General features: G+C 38.4%; 1 protein-coding gene and 1 pseudogene across 1 annotated transcript in view; one reads left to right on the forward strand and one right to left on the reverse strand.

Annotated features, from left to right (window-relative positions):
• Positions 1-17,418, forward strand: part of SPRED1 (sprouty related EVH1 domain containing 1) — an 89,022-nt gene that overhangs the window by 42,543 nt on the left and 29,061 nt on the right. The window contains exon 3 of the mRNA XM_056133352.1: positions 17,118-17,286. Within this exon, the coding sequence (XP_055989327.1) occupies positions 17,118-17,286 (169 nt within the window). The remainder of the gene's footprint in view (positions 1-17,117; positions 17,287-17,418) is intronic.
• On the reverse strand, positions 8,074-8,557 carry LOC130041290 (60S ribosomal protein L21-like; annotated as a pseudogene).

Genomic DNA, 17,418 nt, shown 5'->3' on the forward strand with positions numbered 1-17,418 from the left:
TTAGAAATTCCAGTTCTTAAGGGAATACACATTTTTATGAGAAACAGAAACATTATAATAAAATATAGCTGCAGTATTCTATTTTAAGCGGGGGGGAACAAGTTGGGAACAAAAGTGGTGGGTTTTTTTTTCCTGTAGAGAGGTATGTAAAAAAATTTAAAACACTGAGAATACATGTAGCATTTGAATAAAGGTTTCTAACATGAACAATTCTTTTTATTTCTATTACTATACTCAGATTTTTAAGTTTTGGATATCCTTAGTATGAATCTGTGTTTTGGGTTAAGTTCTTGCACTGCACTTACATAAACTTGGAATATTTTTGCAGATCTTGTAAAGATTAACAAAAGATGTATCAGTTATAGTCAAATCTAAATATTACATTTTCGCTATTCAGATGGTTTTTTTTATTGCATCTAGTTCATTCTCTCATTTTCTTCTTTTTTATTTTTTTCTTAGTCATACCTGGTGAGGCTCAGGGGTTACTCCTGGCTCTTCACTCAGGAGGGACCATATGGGATACTGGGAATTGAACCCAGGTTAGCAAATGCCCTACCCACTGTACTTTCATTTCCGCCCCATTTTCTCTCATATCTTGTACTGCCAAGAAGTTTGTGTTTTGCTTTTGGGTGTGAGGCACACCCAGCAGTGCTCAGGGATAACTCATGGCTCTTCTTAACAATCACTTCTGGCGGTGCTCTGAGGACCATAAAATGTGCTGGAGATGGAACCCTGGCCAAATTTGTGTAAGACAAGTACATTTATTGCCTGCTGTACTATCTCTCTAACCTAAGTAAATTTTTTAAAACTTAACTCCAGTTTTTATATTGTCATAATGAACTTTCTATAACTTGGGTCTAGTATTCAGTTAGTAGTTCAGTCTTCCAGACAGTTCATCTCTTATCATACAATGAGTACTTTTATAATATGGCCCTCTCTCACTTCCTTTAATCTATTTCCCTATGTATCTCAAAAGCAGTCACTTCCCTAAAATTAACTTAATATAAAGATAGCATTTTTCTTTTTTGGTCTCACCTGGAGATGCTCAGGGTTACTCCTGACTCTGCACTCAGAAATTACTCCTGTTGGTACTAGCGGGACCATATGGGATGCCTGGGATTGAATTCAGGTCTGCCGTGTGCAAGGCAAATGCCTTACCTGCTGTACTATCACTCTGGCCCAAAGATAGAATATTAAGAGCTTATGCAGAGTCAAGAATGTGGGTGGATAGTTAGTCTGAGGAAACAGTGGCAGTTAACAGTTTCCTTTTTATTTGTAATAGATAAGTCATGAGAAAATAAGAAATACTGAGTTAGGGAAAACACCATGGGCAAATCAGGTTTATTTAGAATTGAAATTGGAAGAAATAATGATGACATTCAGCTAGTTCAAAATTATATGTTCATTTTAGGGTCAGTCCCTAAAAAATAAGATTTTAAAGAAAATAAGATACATTAATGATAGTCCTGTGAAGCCACGAGTTTTTACCTTTCTCTAGTGATTGTTTAACTGCAGTACATTCTTCTGTATTCCTAAAGACTCATTTAGCATTTTCTCTTTTTCCGTTTGAAACCAGCTGCTTCCTGCACATTAAAACTTAGAATATGTTCCATATTACTTTTCTGGTTGTCTTCATTTCTTCTTGTTTGTTTGTTTTTATGTAGAAGTACTGCTATTTATTCAGTCACTGGTTAGCTAATTGAATTGGGCATGAACTCCTCTTTACTTTTTTTCTTTCATTTTTTATAATTTTATTTATTGAATCACTATGAGAGCAGTTACAAAGCTTTTGGGTCTAAGTCTCGGTCATACAATGAAACACTGGTACTTTCACCAGTGACCATTCTCCACCCCCAACAATCTCAGTATGCCATCCCACACCCTCCCCCTACCTGTGGGACAGATGATTTCCACATTACTCTCTCTCTACTTTGATCACATTCAATATTTTGACACCAGACCCACCATTATTATTTGAGATTTTACCCCAACACTCAGATCTGCTGAAAAGGCAACAGTAGACAATTTGTTTTCTATTGCTGGTTATGAATAACATATGATGTTGCGTGGCTGCAGTAGTGGCTGCACAATTTTGAAATTCCGAAATTTTAACACAAATCTGGAAGGATTTCTGCCAAAACCTGCTGGGTTCCAAGATTTGCTCCTGAGTCTCTGGGATCATGGCCATTAAGCAGCTTGATCAGGAGCCAGAAGGCCATTCTCATGGGCGGCAACTCGGGGTCTCCTTGGGACAGGGAGGAAAAGGCCTGCTCCACCCCCACCCCATGAGGCCCTGCGTTCTCCTCACTGAGGGCCCAAACCTGACTATCTAGCGGCCTCTGGAGGATGAAGGCCACCGAGCCACCTAGGGGGAGCAGGTGGAGGGACTGCGCCCTTTGCCCCCTGGGGTCGCCTGGCGACAGTAACCAACTGCGGGGTCCAGACGCATTTCTGCCAAAAGCCACTGGGTTTCAAGATTTGTTTCTGAGTCTCTGGAATCATGGCTGTTAAGCAGCTTGATCAGGAGCCAGATAGGCCATTTGTGGGTGGCGACTCAGGGGTCTCGTTGGGGTGAGAAGGAAAGGGCCGACTCCACCCCCATCTCTTGAGGTCCCACGTGTCTGTCACTGCGGGCCCAGACCTGACTGTCCAGTGGCCTCTGGCGGATGGCGGCCACCGAGCCACCAAGGGGGAACAGGCGGAGGGACAGTACCCTTCCCCCCCTGGGGTGGCCTGGCGACAGTAACCTACTGCAGGAACAGGATGCATTTCTGCCAAAAGCTGCTGGGTTTCGAGATTTCTCTCTGAGTCTCTGGGATCATGGCCATTAAGCAGTTCGATCAGAGAGGCCATGCCTCCAATTATATAGCTGAGCCTGAGGTGGTTTGTGGGTGTGTCTCCCACATACCTAACTTTTGGCCGTTTACTTTCTTGGTAAACTTTGCTCCAAGTTTTTGGGGTCTGGCCAAAGGCACAGCAGCAATTTTGGGGTATCTGGAAGTCTGAAGGCGCCATCAGGCTGCTGATGCACTCGCCTCACAGATAGAGATTGACCTGGTGGCACCATACCCCTGTCTTAGTTTCTTTTTGTAAAATTTCAGAACGTCAGCTCTTTTTTTTAAATTTTTTTCTTCCAGCTCTTTTCCATGTTGTCTTTTTCATTCATTTGTTTTCTTCAAACTAGTATCAGTATGTTCTTTATTAATTTGTACTGGCTGAAATGATTTGTCAGCATTATTTTGGCTTCCATCTCTTTTTATACTGATTGTGGTATATTTAATAATATATGTCAGGGTTCAGAGAGATAGTACAGTGGGTAGGGCTTTGCAATGCGCACAGCCAATCCCGGTTCAATCCCTGGCATTCTATATGGTCCCCTGAGCACTGCCAGGAATAATTTCTGAGTGCAGAGCTGTTAGTAACCTCTGAGCATTGCTAGGTATGATCCAGAAAGACAATAAATAAAATAACAGCAAAATAATACTATATTTCACATTCCTTCCATTTTATTCCAAATGCCATTGCATTATTATATAACCAGTAAGTAAAGTAAAGGCCCTCCCGTTGTTCATCGATTTGCTCGAGCGGGCCCAGTAACGTCTCCATTGGAGACTTTGTTGTTGCTGTGTTTGGCATATCGAATACGTCACGGGGAGCTTGCCAGGCTCTGCCGTGCGGGCGAGATACTCTCGGTAGCTTGCCGGGCTCTCCGAGAGGGGCGGAGGAATCGAACTCGGGTCGGCCATGTTGGCTGCGTGCAAGGCAAACGCCCTCCCGCTGTGCTATCGCTCTAGCCCTATATAACCAGTAGCCTCTCTAATATATAAATTCAGATTCTATCTCAGATTACTGAATGTTACATGATTCATATATTTTAAGATTATTTCAATACTGTATATGACTTACAATCATATCATTAGTCTTCTAATTGCATTTATTATCTTCACTCTTTTGGGGGATATGTATATATATATACTTTGTTTCATAACTATAAAACAGTTTACCCTTATTTTTCCATTTAATATTATTCACTTAAATGTTTTGTTTACCCAAAATATTTTTGTGACTTTTGTACAACTTTTTGTCATTTGGTACTTTTAAAATTTTTATTTTTATTGAAGCACTGTGATTTACGAACATTCATAGTTGAGTTTCAGGCACTAAAATATCACACCACCAATCCTACCACCAATCCTACTATAAGGTGTCAATTTCCCTCTAAATATGCCCAAATTTTTTCCTACCTCTGTATCTTCCTGCTAGACAGGTAGAAATTTGGCGGGGGTGGGGAGAGGGGTGTTGGGACCACATCTGGCGGTGCTTGGGAATCACTCCCGGCAGATTTGGGGGACCATATGAACTGCTGGGGATTCTAACGCCATTTACCTCACGTAAGGCAAACATCGTAACCGCTGTACTGTCTCTTTGGACCTGTGGCAGCATAATTTTATGTTTACATTGTTCCTTGGTCTGTGGTTTATGGTTTTTTTTTAAATTTTTTTTTGAGGGGATGCCCACACCCAGTGGTGCTTTCTTTTATTGTAATACGATATCTTTTTTTCTTTTCTTATATGTACTTACCGGGCTGGAGTGATAGCATAGGGGTAGGGCATTCGCCTTGCACGCAGCCAATATGGCCGACCCGAGTTTGATTCCTCCGCCCCTCTCGGAGAGCCCGGCAAGCTACCGAGAGTATCTCGCCCGCTTGGTAGAGCCTGGCAAGCTACATGTGACGTATTTGATATGCCAAACACAGTAACAACAAGTCTCACGAAGGAGACCTTACTGGGCCCCCTGGAGCAAATCGATGAACAATAGGAGGACCGTGACTGGCACTTGTACTTACCAGAATTTTGTTATTTAAAATAGCAAAGAGCAAAACTCTGTTTCATGCACATAGAGTATGTTTTCTACCAGAGAGCTATAACCAACTGGTTTATTTTTTTGAAATTTGGTTTGCAAATGTTCTGTACTTGTTTATAATTCATTTTGATTGAAATAATATAGCTTATTAATTGCTATCATGAGGAATAGTGTAAAAAGGTCCTTTTAACCTTTTCTGTCTCGATGCTGGTATTTTGCAAAATTCTGAAACAGGTTTTTAGATCCAAGAGAATAGTACAGGGGTTAAGGTGCTTGCCTTGCACACACCTGTGTTGGACCACCTCAGTACAACATATGTTATCCCTAACCACCACGAGGAGTGATTACATGGAGCCAGGAGTAAACCTTGAGTATTCCTAGGTGTGGCACCAAAAACAGAGTAGATAAATTAAAGCAGATTTTCATACTTAATTGGTCTAATGCTGTCTTTTCAGAAAAGTTAACTCTCTGTTGGAATCTAGCTTTATAGAAAGTACTCCCTCCATCCCCCAGATTTGTCCTTGGGGCAATAACTCTTCTTTGAGAAACACTGATAGAATATCACCAAGAGATTTACTTTGAGCAAATGTATCTTATTCATATTTCCCTAGTTTAACTTGTACTTATTTGGATGTATATAGGTTTTTATATGTATAGATCTATCCAGTTGAATCACTTGTATCCACTGCCACTGGAAAAATAGAAATTAGTTCAAATCACTTTCCAGTTACATTTTTATAACTACATGTGCCTCCTAGGTCTTGGCCTGACAACCACTCACTTGTTCATTTTTTTAAATTTTGTTTTTTTTTTGGGTGGGGGGCAGAGAGAGATAGTACAGCAGTCAGGGCACTTCCCTTGCATGCCTAGTCTGGTTTGATCCTCAGTACCCATATGGTACCCTGAGCGGAACCAGGAGTAAGCGCAAAGCCAGGAGATCCAAAAAAACAAAGTAAAATGGGATATGTATTTGGGATTATAGTAATCACCAAGGTTTGCCTTTTTTCATTCTGCATACTTTTCTTGAGGGATCATCTAGGTTAAGTTGTCCAAGAGTTTGTTTCTTTTAATGTTGACTAGTGTTCCATGATGGATATCAGTTTCTTTAACCTCTAACTCACTGGAGGACATGTAGGCTTTGTTTCAGTAAAAGATATTATGGTCTTCTATGCATAAGTTTTTCTGTAAATAGAAGCTTTATTCCTGTGAGGGAGATGAATGGGTATATAGTTACTAGGTAGGCGACCATATATATAGTTACTTGGTATATACTTATTACTGTAGTTGTATGTTAAATTTTAAAGGAAACTGCTAAGTTTTTTCTTAGGATGGCTATTCTGTGTTGTATTTTCACCAGTAGGTATGAAGAATCTAGTTTCTAAGGTTTTTGTCAGCATTTTGGGTAGTTGGTATTATTTCTATTACTGTTACTGTCATAGGTGTGTGATGATGGCTTATTGTACTTGTAATTTACACTTAAGTACTAAAGAGTTGATTATCTTCCTGGGCTGCTTATTTTATTTTCCCATTAATTTTTTTTTTTTTTGAGGGGAGGGCATGGTGGTGTGCTTTGAAAGCTCTTCTTTAAACTTGTATTTCTTGTCTCTGCACAGGGAGCAAAGTGTGGAACAAAAGCAAAAATTTTGACAGATTTGTACCTTTTTTTTCTTTCATGGATTATAGTTTGGTATTATTTCCAAGAACTCTTTAGCTTTAGGTCCTAAATAATTATCCTTTAAGAAAAAAACTGAACGTTTTAATTTTAAAAATATTTTTATAGGGAACACACCCAGCAGTGCACTGAGGGCCATATGGTTCCAGAGATTGAGTTCAACACCACATTTTTCGTGTGTGCTTGACCAACATGAGGCATATCCTTGATATCATCCTAAAAGTTTCATGGTTCTACATTTTATATTTAAGTCTGTGGTCCATTTATTTTTAATTGATTGTTATAAAAAGTATGATATATAGGCCAGTGCCTATTGTTTTCACCTATGAATGTTCAGTTTTTCTGGTAGCATGTTTTGAAAAGATTGTTCTTTCTCCATTAAACTGCTTTTGTATTCTTTAAAATGTAGCATCTCCAGTGAAAAATCAGTTGAGCCGATTTGTGTAGGCTTCCGTTTTGCTCCATTTTTGTTTTGTTTTTCTGTCCACGGGTATTACACATTACCGTTTTGGTGAAATCCTTTGTTTCTGAAATTGGCTTATTTCATTTTTTGTTGTTGAAGTGCTGCAGTGGTTGGGGAGGGAGCGGGTACACACTTGGTGATAGTGTGGGGGTTGCTGTGCGCCAGTATTTGTTATTATAGGAAGACAGGGAGGGGGCTTGGTTGCCAGGGTTTGAACTCGTCCTCATACATGCAAGATAGCACTCTGCTACTGAGTCACATTCCTGGTCCCCTAGATCATAACTTTTGATAATGTCAGTCTTAGGCTGGAGCCATAGCACTGTGGGTAGGCGGTTGCCTTGCAAGCTACCAACATGGCCGACCTGAGGTCGATTCCTCCGCCCCTCTCGGAGAGCCCGGCAAGCTACCGAGAGCATCTCGCCCGCATGGCAGAGCCTGGCAAGCTACCCATGACGTATTTGATATTCGATATACCAAACACAGTAACAGTTGGAGACGTTACTGGCCTGCTCGAGCAAATAGATGAACAACGGGAGGACAGTGACAGTGTCAGTTTTGCTAAAGATTTAATGGTTTCATTTGCTTTTTATTTCTCTCCCAGTCTCCCAACCTCTCTTTCATTGTCTTGGCTCTGTTTTTTCTTTCTTCTTGCTTTGAGTTTTTATTTAATTGTTTTTCTAGTTTATTGAGGTAGAAACTTGATTAATTTGAAATATTTCTTACTCCATTATCTGTAGCCTAAAGCTTCAGTTCATTGTAATACAAAACCTTGAATTTAGAGTTTAACCTTATGTGTTGAATTATTCAAACCTTTAATTTCACTTCAAATTAAAGGCTGAAGATCTCTATCATTGTTTTAGGATATTTTTATGTTTTTAAATGGTTATTGTATATGTAGATATTACTGTGTAAATTGGTTAATTAAAATTTTATGGCTGTTAATCCTTGGATCATTGAGATTTCCTCAAAATTGAAAGAGCCATTACAAGATTATTTAGTCCCAGTTGAGGGAGAAGAGTTTTTTTTTTTATATATATATAGTCCAGGAGTCTCTTTATTTTTAAACAAACACTTCTCATGCCATGAATTCATAGGGAATGGGCTCCAGCAGCTCAGACTCCTTTCCATTGGTTCTTACAAAGTGTGCTTCTCTGGGTGGAGTAGGCTGGTACTTCAGTTAAACCCAAGTTCCTTTCTCTTTGGCTTCCTTCTTTTTTTGATCGTTTTCCTTCACCCATTTCAGGAAGCTGTCTCGACTTTTAGGATTCTTAATATGCTCAATGCGGACATTAATTCTCTTGGCAAGAATCTTGCCCTTGACTTGTTTGTTAACAACAATGCCAACAGCATGCTGGGTAACATTGTAGACTCTTTCAGTTTTGCCATAATAACATTTGTGGGCCATTCATTTTTGGATAGTGCCCATTCCCTTTATGTCTACGATACCACCTTTCTTGTATATATGCCATGTATGTGGCCAAAGGAACAACTCCATGTTTTCTGAAAGGTCTGTAGAACATATAGCAGGTGCCCCTCTGTTTTCCCTTTGTGTTGTTCATTTTTGCGATTTACTGGACGCTGGCGGTTCTGGCCGAAAAAAGGAGAAGAGAATTTTTTAAACCAATGTAGGCTTGAAGAATCTGTGGGAACTTGGGAAAAGAGCCAAGTAAAGAAGTAGAGAATATTGTCTGTGCCCCAGAATTTTATATCATATTGTGGCCACCAGAAGTTACCCAAAACAGTGTCCTAGTTAAAAAACTGTATGTAGTACCCTCATCTTTTTTGCTGGTGTTTTCCCATCTAAATTCTATAGGCTATGGCCTGAATCTATTGGTTGTTAATGCTTGACCCTTTTCTCAGAAGTGCTAATCAATGCCAATGCATACAACTCCTATCTTCTCAGACCTTTACAGTGTTTACCTTTACCTTTCTTTCAATTAACTTTCTTTTGTGGTTATGCATCTCTGATATTCTTCTATTTTTCTTTTCACCCAGGTGTAGTAAATTATGTAGTTTACACCTCCACCCCCCAAAGCTATTTCACTTAGGTTTTTAATTATATCACTTTCTTTTTCATCACTTTCTAGATCTTAGCTAGGCATTTAGTTTTGTCTCTCTTTTCATTTGATTCTAATATGTTTTTGTTGTTCCTTTATACTTTTAAAAATGTGACTGGTTTTTGCAAAGAATCCATTGTGGCAGTCGTGCAGGAACTCTGTACATCCTTTACTAACTTCACTAATGCTTAGCATGCTTTTATCAGTCTCCATTTCCCCATGTACATATACACACTTGAAATACATTTATTTTTGAAGTATTTGAAATTGGTTGCATACTTCCTACTTTGCCTCTTTATACATTAGTGTTTTAATCTTGAAAACAGGATATTTCTTATATTATTGATGTGTAATTATTGTGCCTAAAAATTTAACGTTAATTTAGTACTTTAGTCTGTAGTTCATTTGTCAGCTGTCTCAACAATCATCTTTTGTTTCTTAAGTACAAGATCACACAACATTTACCTGTCTCTGTTCTCTTTATTTTATTGTGGTGCTGGAGATCAAATCCAGGGACTCACAAATGCAAGGCACATACTCTGCCACTAAGTGACATACCAGATCCTCTCTTTAATTTCTTGTGTCTGAAGTGTTTGCTCAGTCTTCATCTCACAACATAAACATATTTAGAGAATTTTGATTCCCCCTCTCCCTCCTTTCTTTGTGGTACCTAAACAACCACTGGCATTGTTTATTCTGTGACTTCAGGAATGAGGGTTTCCAAGCATTTCGGGGGCGGGGGGGCAAGGATCATTCCTTGTGATGATATACTAAGAATGCTAGAACCCTGTAGAGCTGGGAACCACTGGGACGACCCTGGTGGTGCTTGGATGCTTCCTGGGCTATACCTGCACTCCTCGGAGGTCAGGTCTACCATGTATGAAGATCAATTTAGGTTGTAGTGCATACCAGGCTTGTGCTACAGTCCTTGAGTTACTCCCCTAGTCCCTCATACTGTGCTCTTAAAAAAAATCCTGCTGGACTCAAAACACAGTGCTAAATATAAAATAATATTTTATTTGTGAATAATTAAGACACAGACATAAATGTTACCTCAGTATGAAAAAATAATAATACAATCAGTGTGGGGTGGGTGCCTCCCAAGCTGTGGTCTGGGATCCCTGGCAGTCACTCCTGGCAATTTGTAGCTGAGCGGGCTGGATATTTGAATGCTGGGGCCCTTGCGTACTCGGGGGCCACCAGGGCAACTCCTAGCAGTGCTTAGGTGGCTTAGGTGTGTGTAGGAGTGGGATGGGGGGGTTAGGGATTGAGAGATGGGTTACAGGTTACATCAGGGTCCATGCAGTGTCAGGGAGTGAACCAAGGTGTCTTGTATGCAGTCCCTGTACCATCTCCCTAATCCAGCTAACTATAATTTTATATTTTACAGAATATCTTGGTTTCCTTTATAAAAATACACGCTTTTATATTGCCCCCAAATCTGGACTTTATAATGTGAATCTAAGAGAGAGAGAGAGAGAGAGAGGTGCTCAGCATTAGCGCTAGGGCTTACTCCTGGCTCCAAGCTGAGGAATCAGTTGTGATGAGGCTCAGGAACAATATGAGATACCAGGGGTCGAATATGGGTACATAACAAGACAAACTTCTTGAAGCCCAATCTGTTATCTTTTTATCTGGAGTATTTTATTTTAAAAATAAAATGTATTTTCATTGGAGTCAAAGTGTTTCAGAAATAAACTAACAAAATGTTTGTCTTGTTACCAACTATACGACTCTGAGATAACATTATGTGTAAACATATAATTATCTTGTAAGGTAGCAACTATAATAAAGTACACAGTAGTTTTAAAGCACATACTTAATTTTCTTCCCTTCTCCCAAATTATTAGTTATTAGTGAAACAAAAATATACTCATATTCGTTTTTGGCATGGTCTATTTTAAATGTTACTGGCAAGCAGTCCAGTAATTTTATGATGAGAGTTTTGCTCTATATTTCCCAAAATAACTTGGAATATATCTTAAGAAGTTTCAGTTCAGTGGCCACAGCATTCCCTCCCCCAGCCCACCCTTTTCTAAAAAAACACACTAGACTTTTTCTCAGAAGGAAAAGGGTTTGGAGATTGAAATCGTTTTACTCCTTACAATCCATTAATTTAAGTTCCATAGACTCAGTTCCCAAGCTGTTTGAAGTCCCTTTCCTCCAACTCAATAAAAGGTCTTCCTTTGAAGGAAAGGTTTACTATGTATTAGGTGGTACTACTTGAGTAGTTGATGTATTACCACCTTTAATTCTCAAAAATCAGATGTGGAAGTGTTGGAGACTAGCTGGGATTCAGCTGTCTAGCTAGTAATTAAGGCTACAAGCTTCATTTATTTTGATACTGAGTTCTCTTAGACTAATATTTTTCTTTCTCCTTGTGAAGTATGTGTCCTACGTCTATTCAAACTTTAATGAATTTGTTTTGGGTAATTTTTACTAATATAAATTACCACTCTATACCATCATTCTCATTCTTGAGAATCTCAATCACTCTCTCCACACGTGCGTGTGTACACACACACACACACACACACACACACACACACACACACACACACCCCTAGTAGTCCTTGAGGGCTACTCTTTCCCTCCCCCTTTTTTTTTAAATTGAATCACCATGAGATACAGTTACAAAGCTTTCATGTTTGAGTTTTAGTCATACAATGATCAAACACCCATCCCTCCTCCAGTGTGTGTTTTCTACCACCAATGTTCCTGGTATACTTTCCCACTCTCCTCCTCCCTCTGTGGCAGATAATTTCTTGAGAGCTACTCTTGGCTTGGTGCTTGGGGGTTGTTCCCTGTAGTGCTCTGGGGATTTTGAAGTGTTGAGAATAAAATCCAGGAATTGGCTGGGGATCAAAACTGGACCTTCTACATGTAAAGCATGCACGCTAGCCATTAGATATATCTTCCAAATCTTGTAAAGGTTGTATTTTTAATGACTTCTGATGCTCGCCTTACGATAGACTTGACAGAATTTAGAATTAGTCATCTTGGGGGCTGGAGTGATAGCACAGCGGGTAGAGCATTTGCCTTGTACACGGGCAGCCCAGGTTCAATTCCCAGCATCCCATATGGTCCCCTGAGCATCGCCAGGGGTAATTCCTGAGTGCAGAGCCAGGAGTAACCCCTGTGCATTGCCAGGTGTGACCCAAAAAAGAAAAAAAAAGAATTAGTCATCTTGCTTTGTACCTTATCTTCTCTTACAAAGATATTCTTGGGGCTAGAGAGATAGAACCTAGGATAGGGCATTTGGTTTGCATGACTGACCTGGCTTTCAATTCCATATGGTCTCCCAAGCACCACCAGAAGTGATTAGTGCAGAGCCAGTGAATAGTGACCATTGAACATTGTAAGGTGTGGCCCCAAAAAAGAAAGAATGAAACTGTTACGAGTAGGTATGTAAGTCGTGTATTCTAGAAGAGTAGAACTTTTTTCACTCATGTTCTCTTGTCCTCATAGAAATCCAAGTGTTTCCAGAAACAACTCAGATTCATTATGTGGCTGATTTTGAACTCATTATTGGTCTTTGTAACTTTGGAAACCTTTTAGAGTTTCCAATTTTTTTCATGACTCCTATGTTCAGTTATGAATGATCCACATTTTAGGAAATTAGGCTAGAAAATGCATTTTCACTAACTACATGAATAATTTACAGATAAAATTACCTGATAGCCAGCAGTCATTTATCCCATTGCCTTGTTTTTCCTACACAATAGGTAATTCACTTGGTAGTGTTGGTTGGTTGATTGTAATCTCTTGGCAGCAATGTAATTGCTGCTTTCTATAGTTTTTTTGTTGTTGTTAATTGTGCTATTGATCACAAATATGACAAACATTGAGCCTTGCTTTCTATGTGAACATTATTGCTAATATTACTTTTAAGATACAGAATTTAGTGAACACTGTAGAGAATTTATGTCATTGCTATGAGACTAAATACGACTCTGATTCTGTTGGGTATTTTGTTTTGAGGCCACACCCCAGCTGTGCTCAGGGATTACTTCTGGCTCTGTACTGAGGAATCATTCCTGATGGAGTTCGGGACAAGATTGAATGCTGACAAGCGCCCTACCTTCTGTACTATCACTTATGACTCCAGCCTTTGATCAGTTATTTTAATCCATATAAATTTGAAGTGATACAGTCAGGAGTCACGTTTGACTTTTTGTTATTTTAAAAATACATCTTAAGCCTGTTTTTATTAATTTAGTATTTCCTCCATTTTATTTCATTGTATTTAATTGATTTTTCTAGTGTTCTTTTAGTCTCCTTTTGAAAATACTTGATGTCTTTTGAATTTCCTTGGGGATTACATAGAATGTCCTAAGGTATGACAACTTAATTACATTGATAATCTACTTCAATTCAATCTCATGCAGAAACTTCACCTCCAGTTTCCCATATTATTATTAATGTAATAAATTACATTTTAGGTGTAAGGTTTATAGATTCTGGGCTGGAGTGATAGCACAGCGGGTAGGGCTTTGCATGTGGCCAACCGGGTTCGATTCCCAGTGTCCCATATGGTCCCCTGAGCATCGCCAGGAGTAATACCTGAGTGCATGAACCAGGAGTAACCCCTGTGTATCGCCAGGTGTGACCCAAAAAGCAAAAATAAATAAATTTTAAAAAAAGATTCAAGTTGATGTATTTCATAGACTTATAATAATTTTTATTGATTTATTCCCTTTGTTTACATTCCATGTATGAGATCTTATTATGTTTAGGATATGCACACATCCGGAGATGCTTAGGGCTTACTCCTCCTGGCTCTGCACTTGGGGATGATCCCTGGTGGGGCACAGAGGACTACATGTGGTGCAAGGATTAGAACCCAGGTCAGCCATGTGTAAGTCAGAAACCCTGCCTGCTGTATTATTGCCCCTTGCCCAAGATTATTTTTTTTTTAGGTGAAGGTGGTGACCCGTAAACACATATAGATGAATAAAGCTAAACTGAAACTACGCAAAACTGTAAATCAATAATAAATTGATTTAAGGTAGAAATTTTACAGGGGTATGGTTTTTATTTATTTGTTTTGTTTTTTATTCGGGGGCTACACCTGGCCAGGTGTTATTCCTGGCTCTGCATTCAGGATTTACTCCTGATGGTGCTGGGAATCAAACCTGGGTCGGACCATGCAAGGCAAGTATCCTACCCATTGTACTATCTTTCTGCCCCCTGGGTATATAAATTTAAAAATTTAATTTTAATAATTTTGTCCTAATGCATTAAAAATTTACATCAAATAGATTAATCTTGCAAATACACAATTTCATAACAATGAGGATTTTTTTAATTAAGTTAAATCTGAATAGGACCAAGAAAATTTATTTTTTCCTTAAAAGGCAAAAATACACTTTTATAGGCCCTTATGTTAGAAAATATATTGTAGATAATATGTAGTGAAAAATGTGCTTACCTTACATCCAGTTGACCCAGGTTCAATCTCTGGCACCTCTTAAAGTCCCCCCAACCACTGCCTGGAGTGATCTCTGAGCACAGAGCCACAAATAACCCAGCGTTCGCTCAGAAACAAAACTAACTTAAAATTAGTATGGTATTTTCATGCAACTACTTTCTCTGTATGTCTTTTTAAATTTTCATTTCTTTACCCATTATTTAGTTTTTTTATAATTGTGCTGGGGTTCTTGCGATAGGAAGAATTGAACTCTGGGTCCCTGCACAGTCTAGATATATTCTCCTCCTCTTTGAGCTATTTTTCTTCCCCCTTCTTATTTTCTTAAAGCAGTTACAGATTACAATTGTTCTCCAGAATATATACTACATTTCTCACTGTGTAGATGTTAAAAATATTGCAATAAGTCATAGCACTAATTTTAACATTGAATTTCTAAATTTTCTAAATTTCTAAATGTCTTGTCAAATAATTTATTTGTGTGAGCTGATGTGATAATGTGCTGGTGTATAGAAGCCCTGGGTCCCATGGTAATTCTACATCTGTAATCATCAAAGAATTGAAAAAAAAGAAAAAAGACCCGTGGAGGTGATTCAGCAGATGGGACAGGAATTAGCCACTTTATTGAAATAAGGTCACTTATTTCAGAATGAACAAAACTTAGTGTCAGAACTCCGTATGTTCAGTGATACTGGTTAAAAGGTCAATAGCTTTTGAGGAGAGGGTTTACAAAGGGCAATGATTTGTAGTCTTAACATTTTTCTACCATGATTGATTTCACTGATTTTTATGGCATATTTGTGTATAGGACTTGGAAGAGAACAGTAGTAACTAACCATTACTTAGTATGTGTGTCATGTAACTGATAAACAACCAAAGAAAAAGGTAATTACAAAATTAAACAGCTATAAATTGATTTTCAGTATTTTTGTTTGTATTGTAATCTCAGATTATACGGTTATACAACTTAGTTTTTAAAAATGTTTTCCAGCTAATATTTCCTAAGTGTTATGAAACACAAAAAAACAGACTAAGAAATTTTTCTAGATTGAAAAAAGACTGAAAAAGTATCACCCCCAAATCCACAAAATTAAAAAACCAGTTCAGTGCTTTCATGTAATTTATAGTTCACATAACAATTTTGTCTGCTTGTTAATGTCTTGTGCAGTTTTTAGTCACTTGTTTTAACTCTTCCGGTGTAGGTTACTTTATAAGTATCCCACATTAGGTTTTCTGAATTTATGGTGGCCATACCCTGAAGTAACAGGAATGGCCAGGTGATTCCAGGGATCAAACTCAAAAGTCTTTTTGAACTGTCTCCCTGGCTACTGTTTTTTTCTGTTTTCTGGTTGTTGTGGTGGCTTTTGTTTTGTTTTTTAAATTGCTGTTTCTGTTTTGTTCAAGTTTCATTTTCTTTGGAGTATCTAAAGGCCCCCTTTAAGTCTTTATTATATAGTTCTCTCTCAGATAGTTTGTTCTTTCAATGGCCAGTGCTTTATTGTATGCCTTTTGATTTTCGGTTGAACTCTGTATTTGAACTTTATAGTGTGGTAACTCTGGAAATTAGGTTTGTTTTATTTTCCAGAGTTTACAATTTTTAGTTATTATTTTTCTTTGATTGTCGTAGACTGTCTCAATGCCATTGTACATCCTGAAATGGAAACTTGTTACCTTATTTTGAACCTTTCTCAAGGCGTTCATTGCATTAATAGACCCTTTCTGTGCAGTTGGTTTTTTTGTTTGTCTTCTCAGGGATCCTCCTGTCTGGGATTGGGACACCATATGTGATAACTGGTATCAAATCCAGATTGGGTGCATGCAAGACAAGCACCCTACCATCTCTGCTAGCTCTCCAGCCCCTGTAATTGTGTTTTTAGTGCTCTGGCCATTAGCATCTTGCCATCCCACCCCCCAAAAAAGGCCCATTAAATACTTTGATGTTTACTTCAACTTCATTCAGATGAGGATCTTAAAACAACATTGAAACAACAAGGACTAACTTCTTCTTTACCTCTGTTTTCAAAGTTCATTGATCAGAACAATGACCTAGAAATTTGGAGGGCTGGGTTCTTTTTACCATGGCTCCTTTAAACCTGTGTTCAGGTTTAAGTACACAGTTACCTGCTAAAGTGACGGAGAATATAAAACAGTAAATGCTGTGCTCATAGTTGAAATTAACCAAAATTTACCCCAATTTGTCTTTGGATGGAAGTAGCAAGCCTTTCCCAACTACAGAGTTTCAACATAGATTCAAACAGATTCAGATAGTGCAGTTTCTGAGGGATAGAGGAGAAAGGGACAGGAGGAGGCAGTATACAGACCTATTCCTGATACTTTTATTCTGCCACTTTCCCAGAGTGCTCTAAAATGGTTTTCATGTTTGTGTTGAATACTCAGACAAGAAGTATACTTTAATAACAGTATTTCTTAGAATATTAATATGAAGATCTTGCTTCTTAAGCTCTACTTCACAGATGCATTCATCACAAAAACTAAAATGGAATTGTGACACCCTGTTACCGCCAAAAGGAAAAAATTACATAAAATCTTTTTGCTAATCTGTTTATATTTAGGAGCTACATTGGAATGTTTGTAACGTATGTATAGTAATTTTTGGCATTTAACTTTTGGCAGGTGGTTTTGGAATGTATGCTTAAAAAAGACCTCATTTACAATAAGGTCACTCCAACATTTCACCACTGGAAGATAGATGACAAGAAGTTTGGCCTTACCTTTCAAAGTCCTGCTGATGCTAGGGCTTTTGATAGAGGTATTCGAAGAGCTATAGAGGATATTTCTCAAGGTAGGTCTTTAACTTTTCTTAATTTGTTTTGCAGTTACATACAGTGAACTTTAGACAAGTCAGCTTTTGTGATTTGTTGAAAGCTCACTATTGGTGAAGATAAATTAATGAACTTTGGGATCTATTCTATGT

This window comes from Sorex fumeus, unplaced genomic scaffold, assembly GCF_029834395.1.
Source record: "Sorex fumeus unplaced genomic scaffold, SorFum_2.1 ptg000098l, whole genome shotgun sequence".
NCBI classification, from domain to species: Eukaryota; Metazoa; Chordata; class Mammalia; order Eulipotyphla; family Soricidae; genus Sorex; species Sorex fumeus.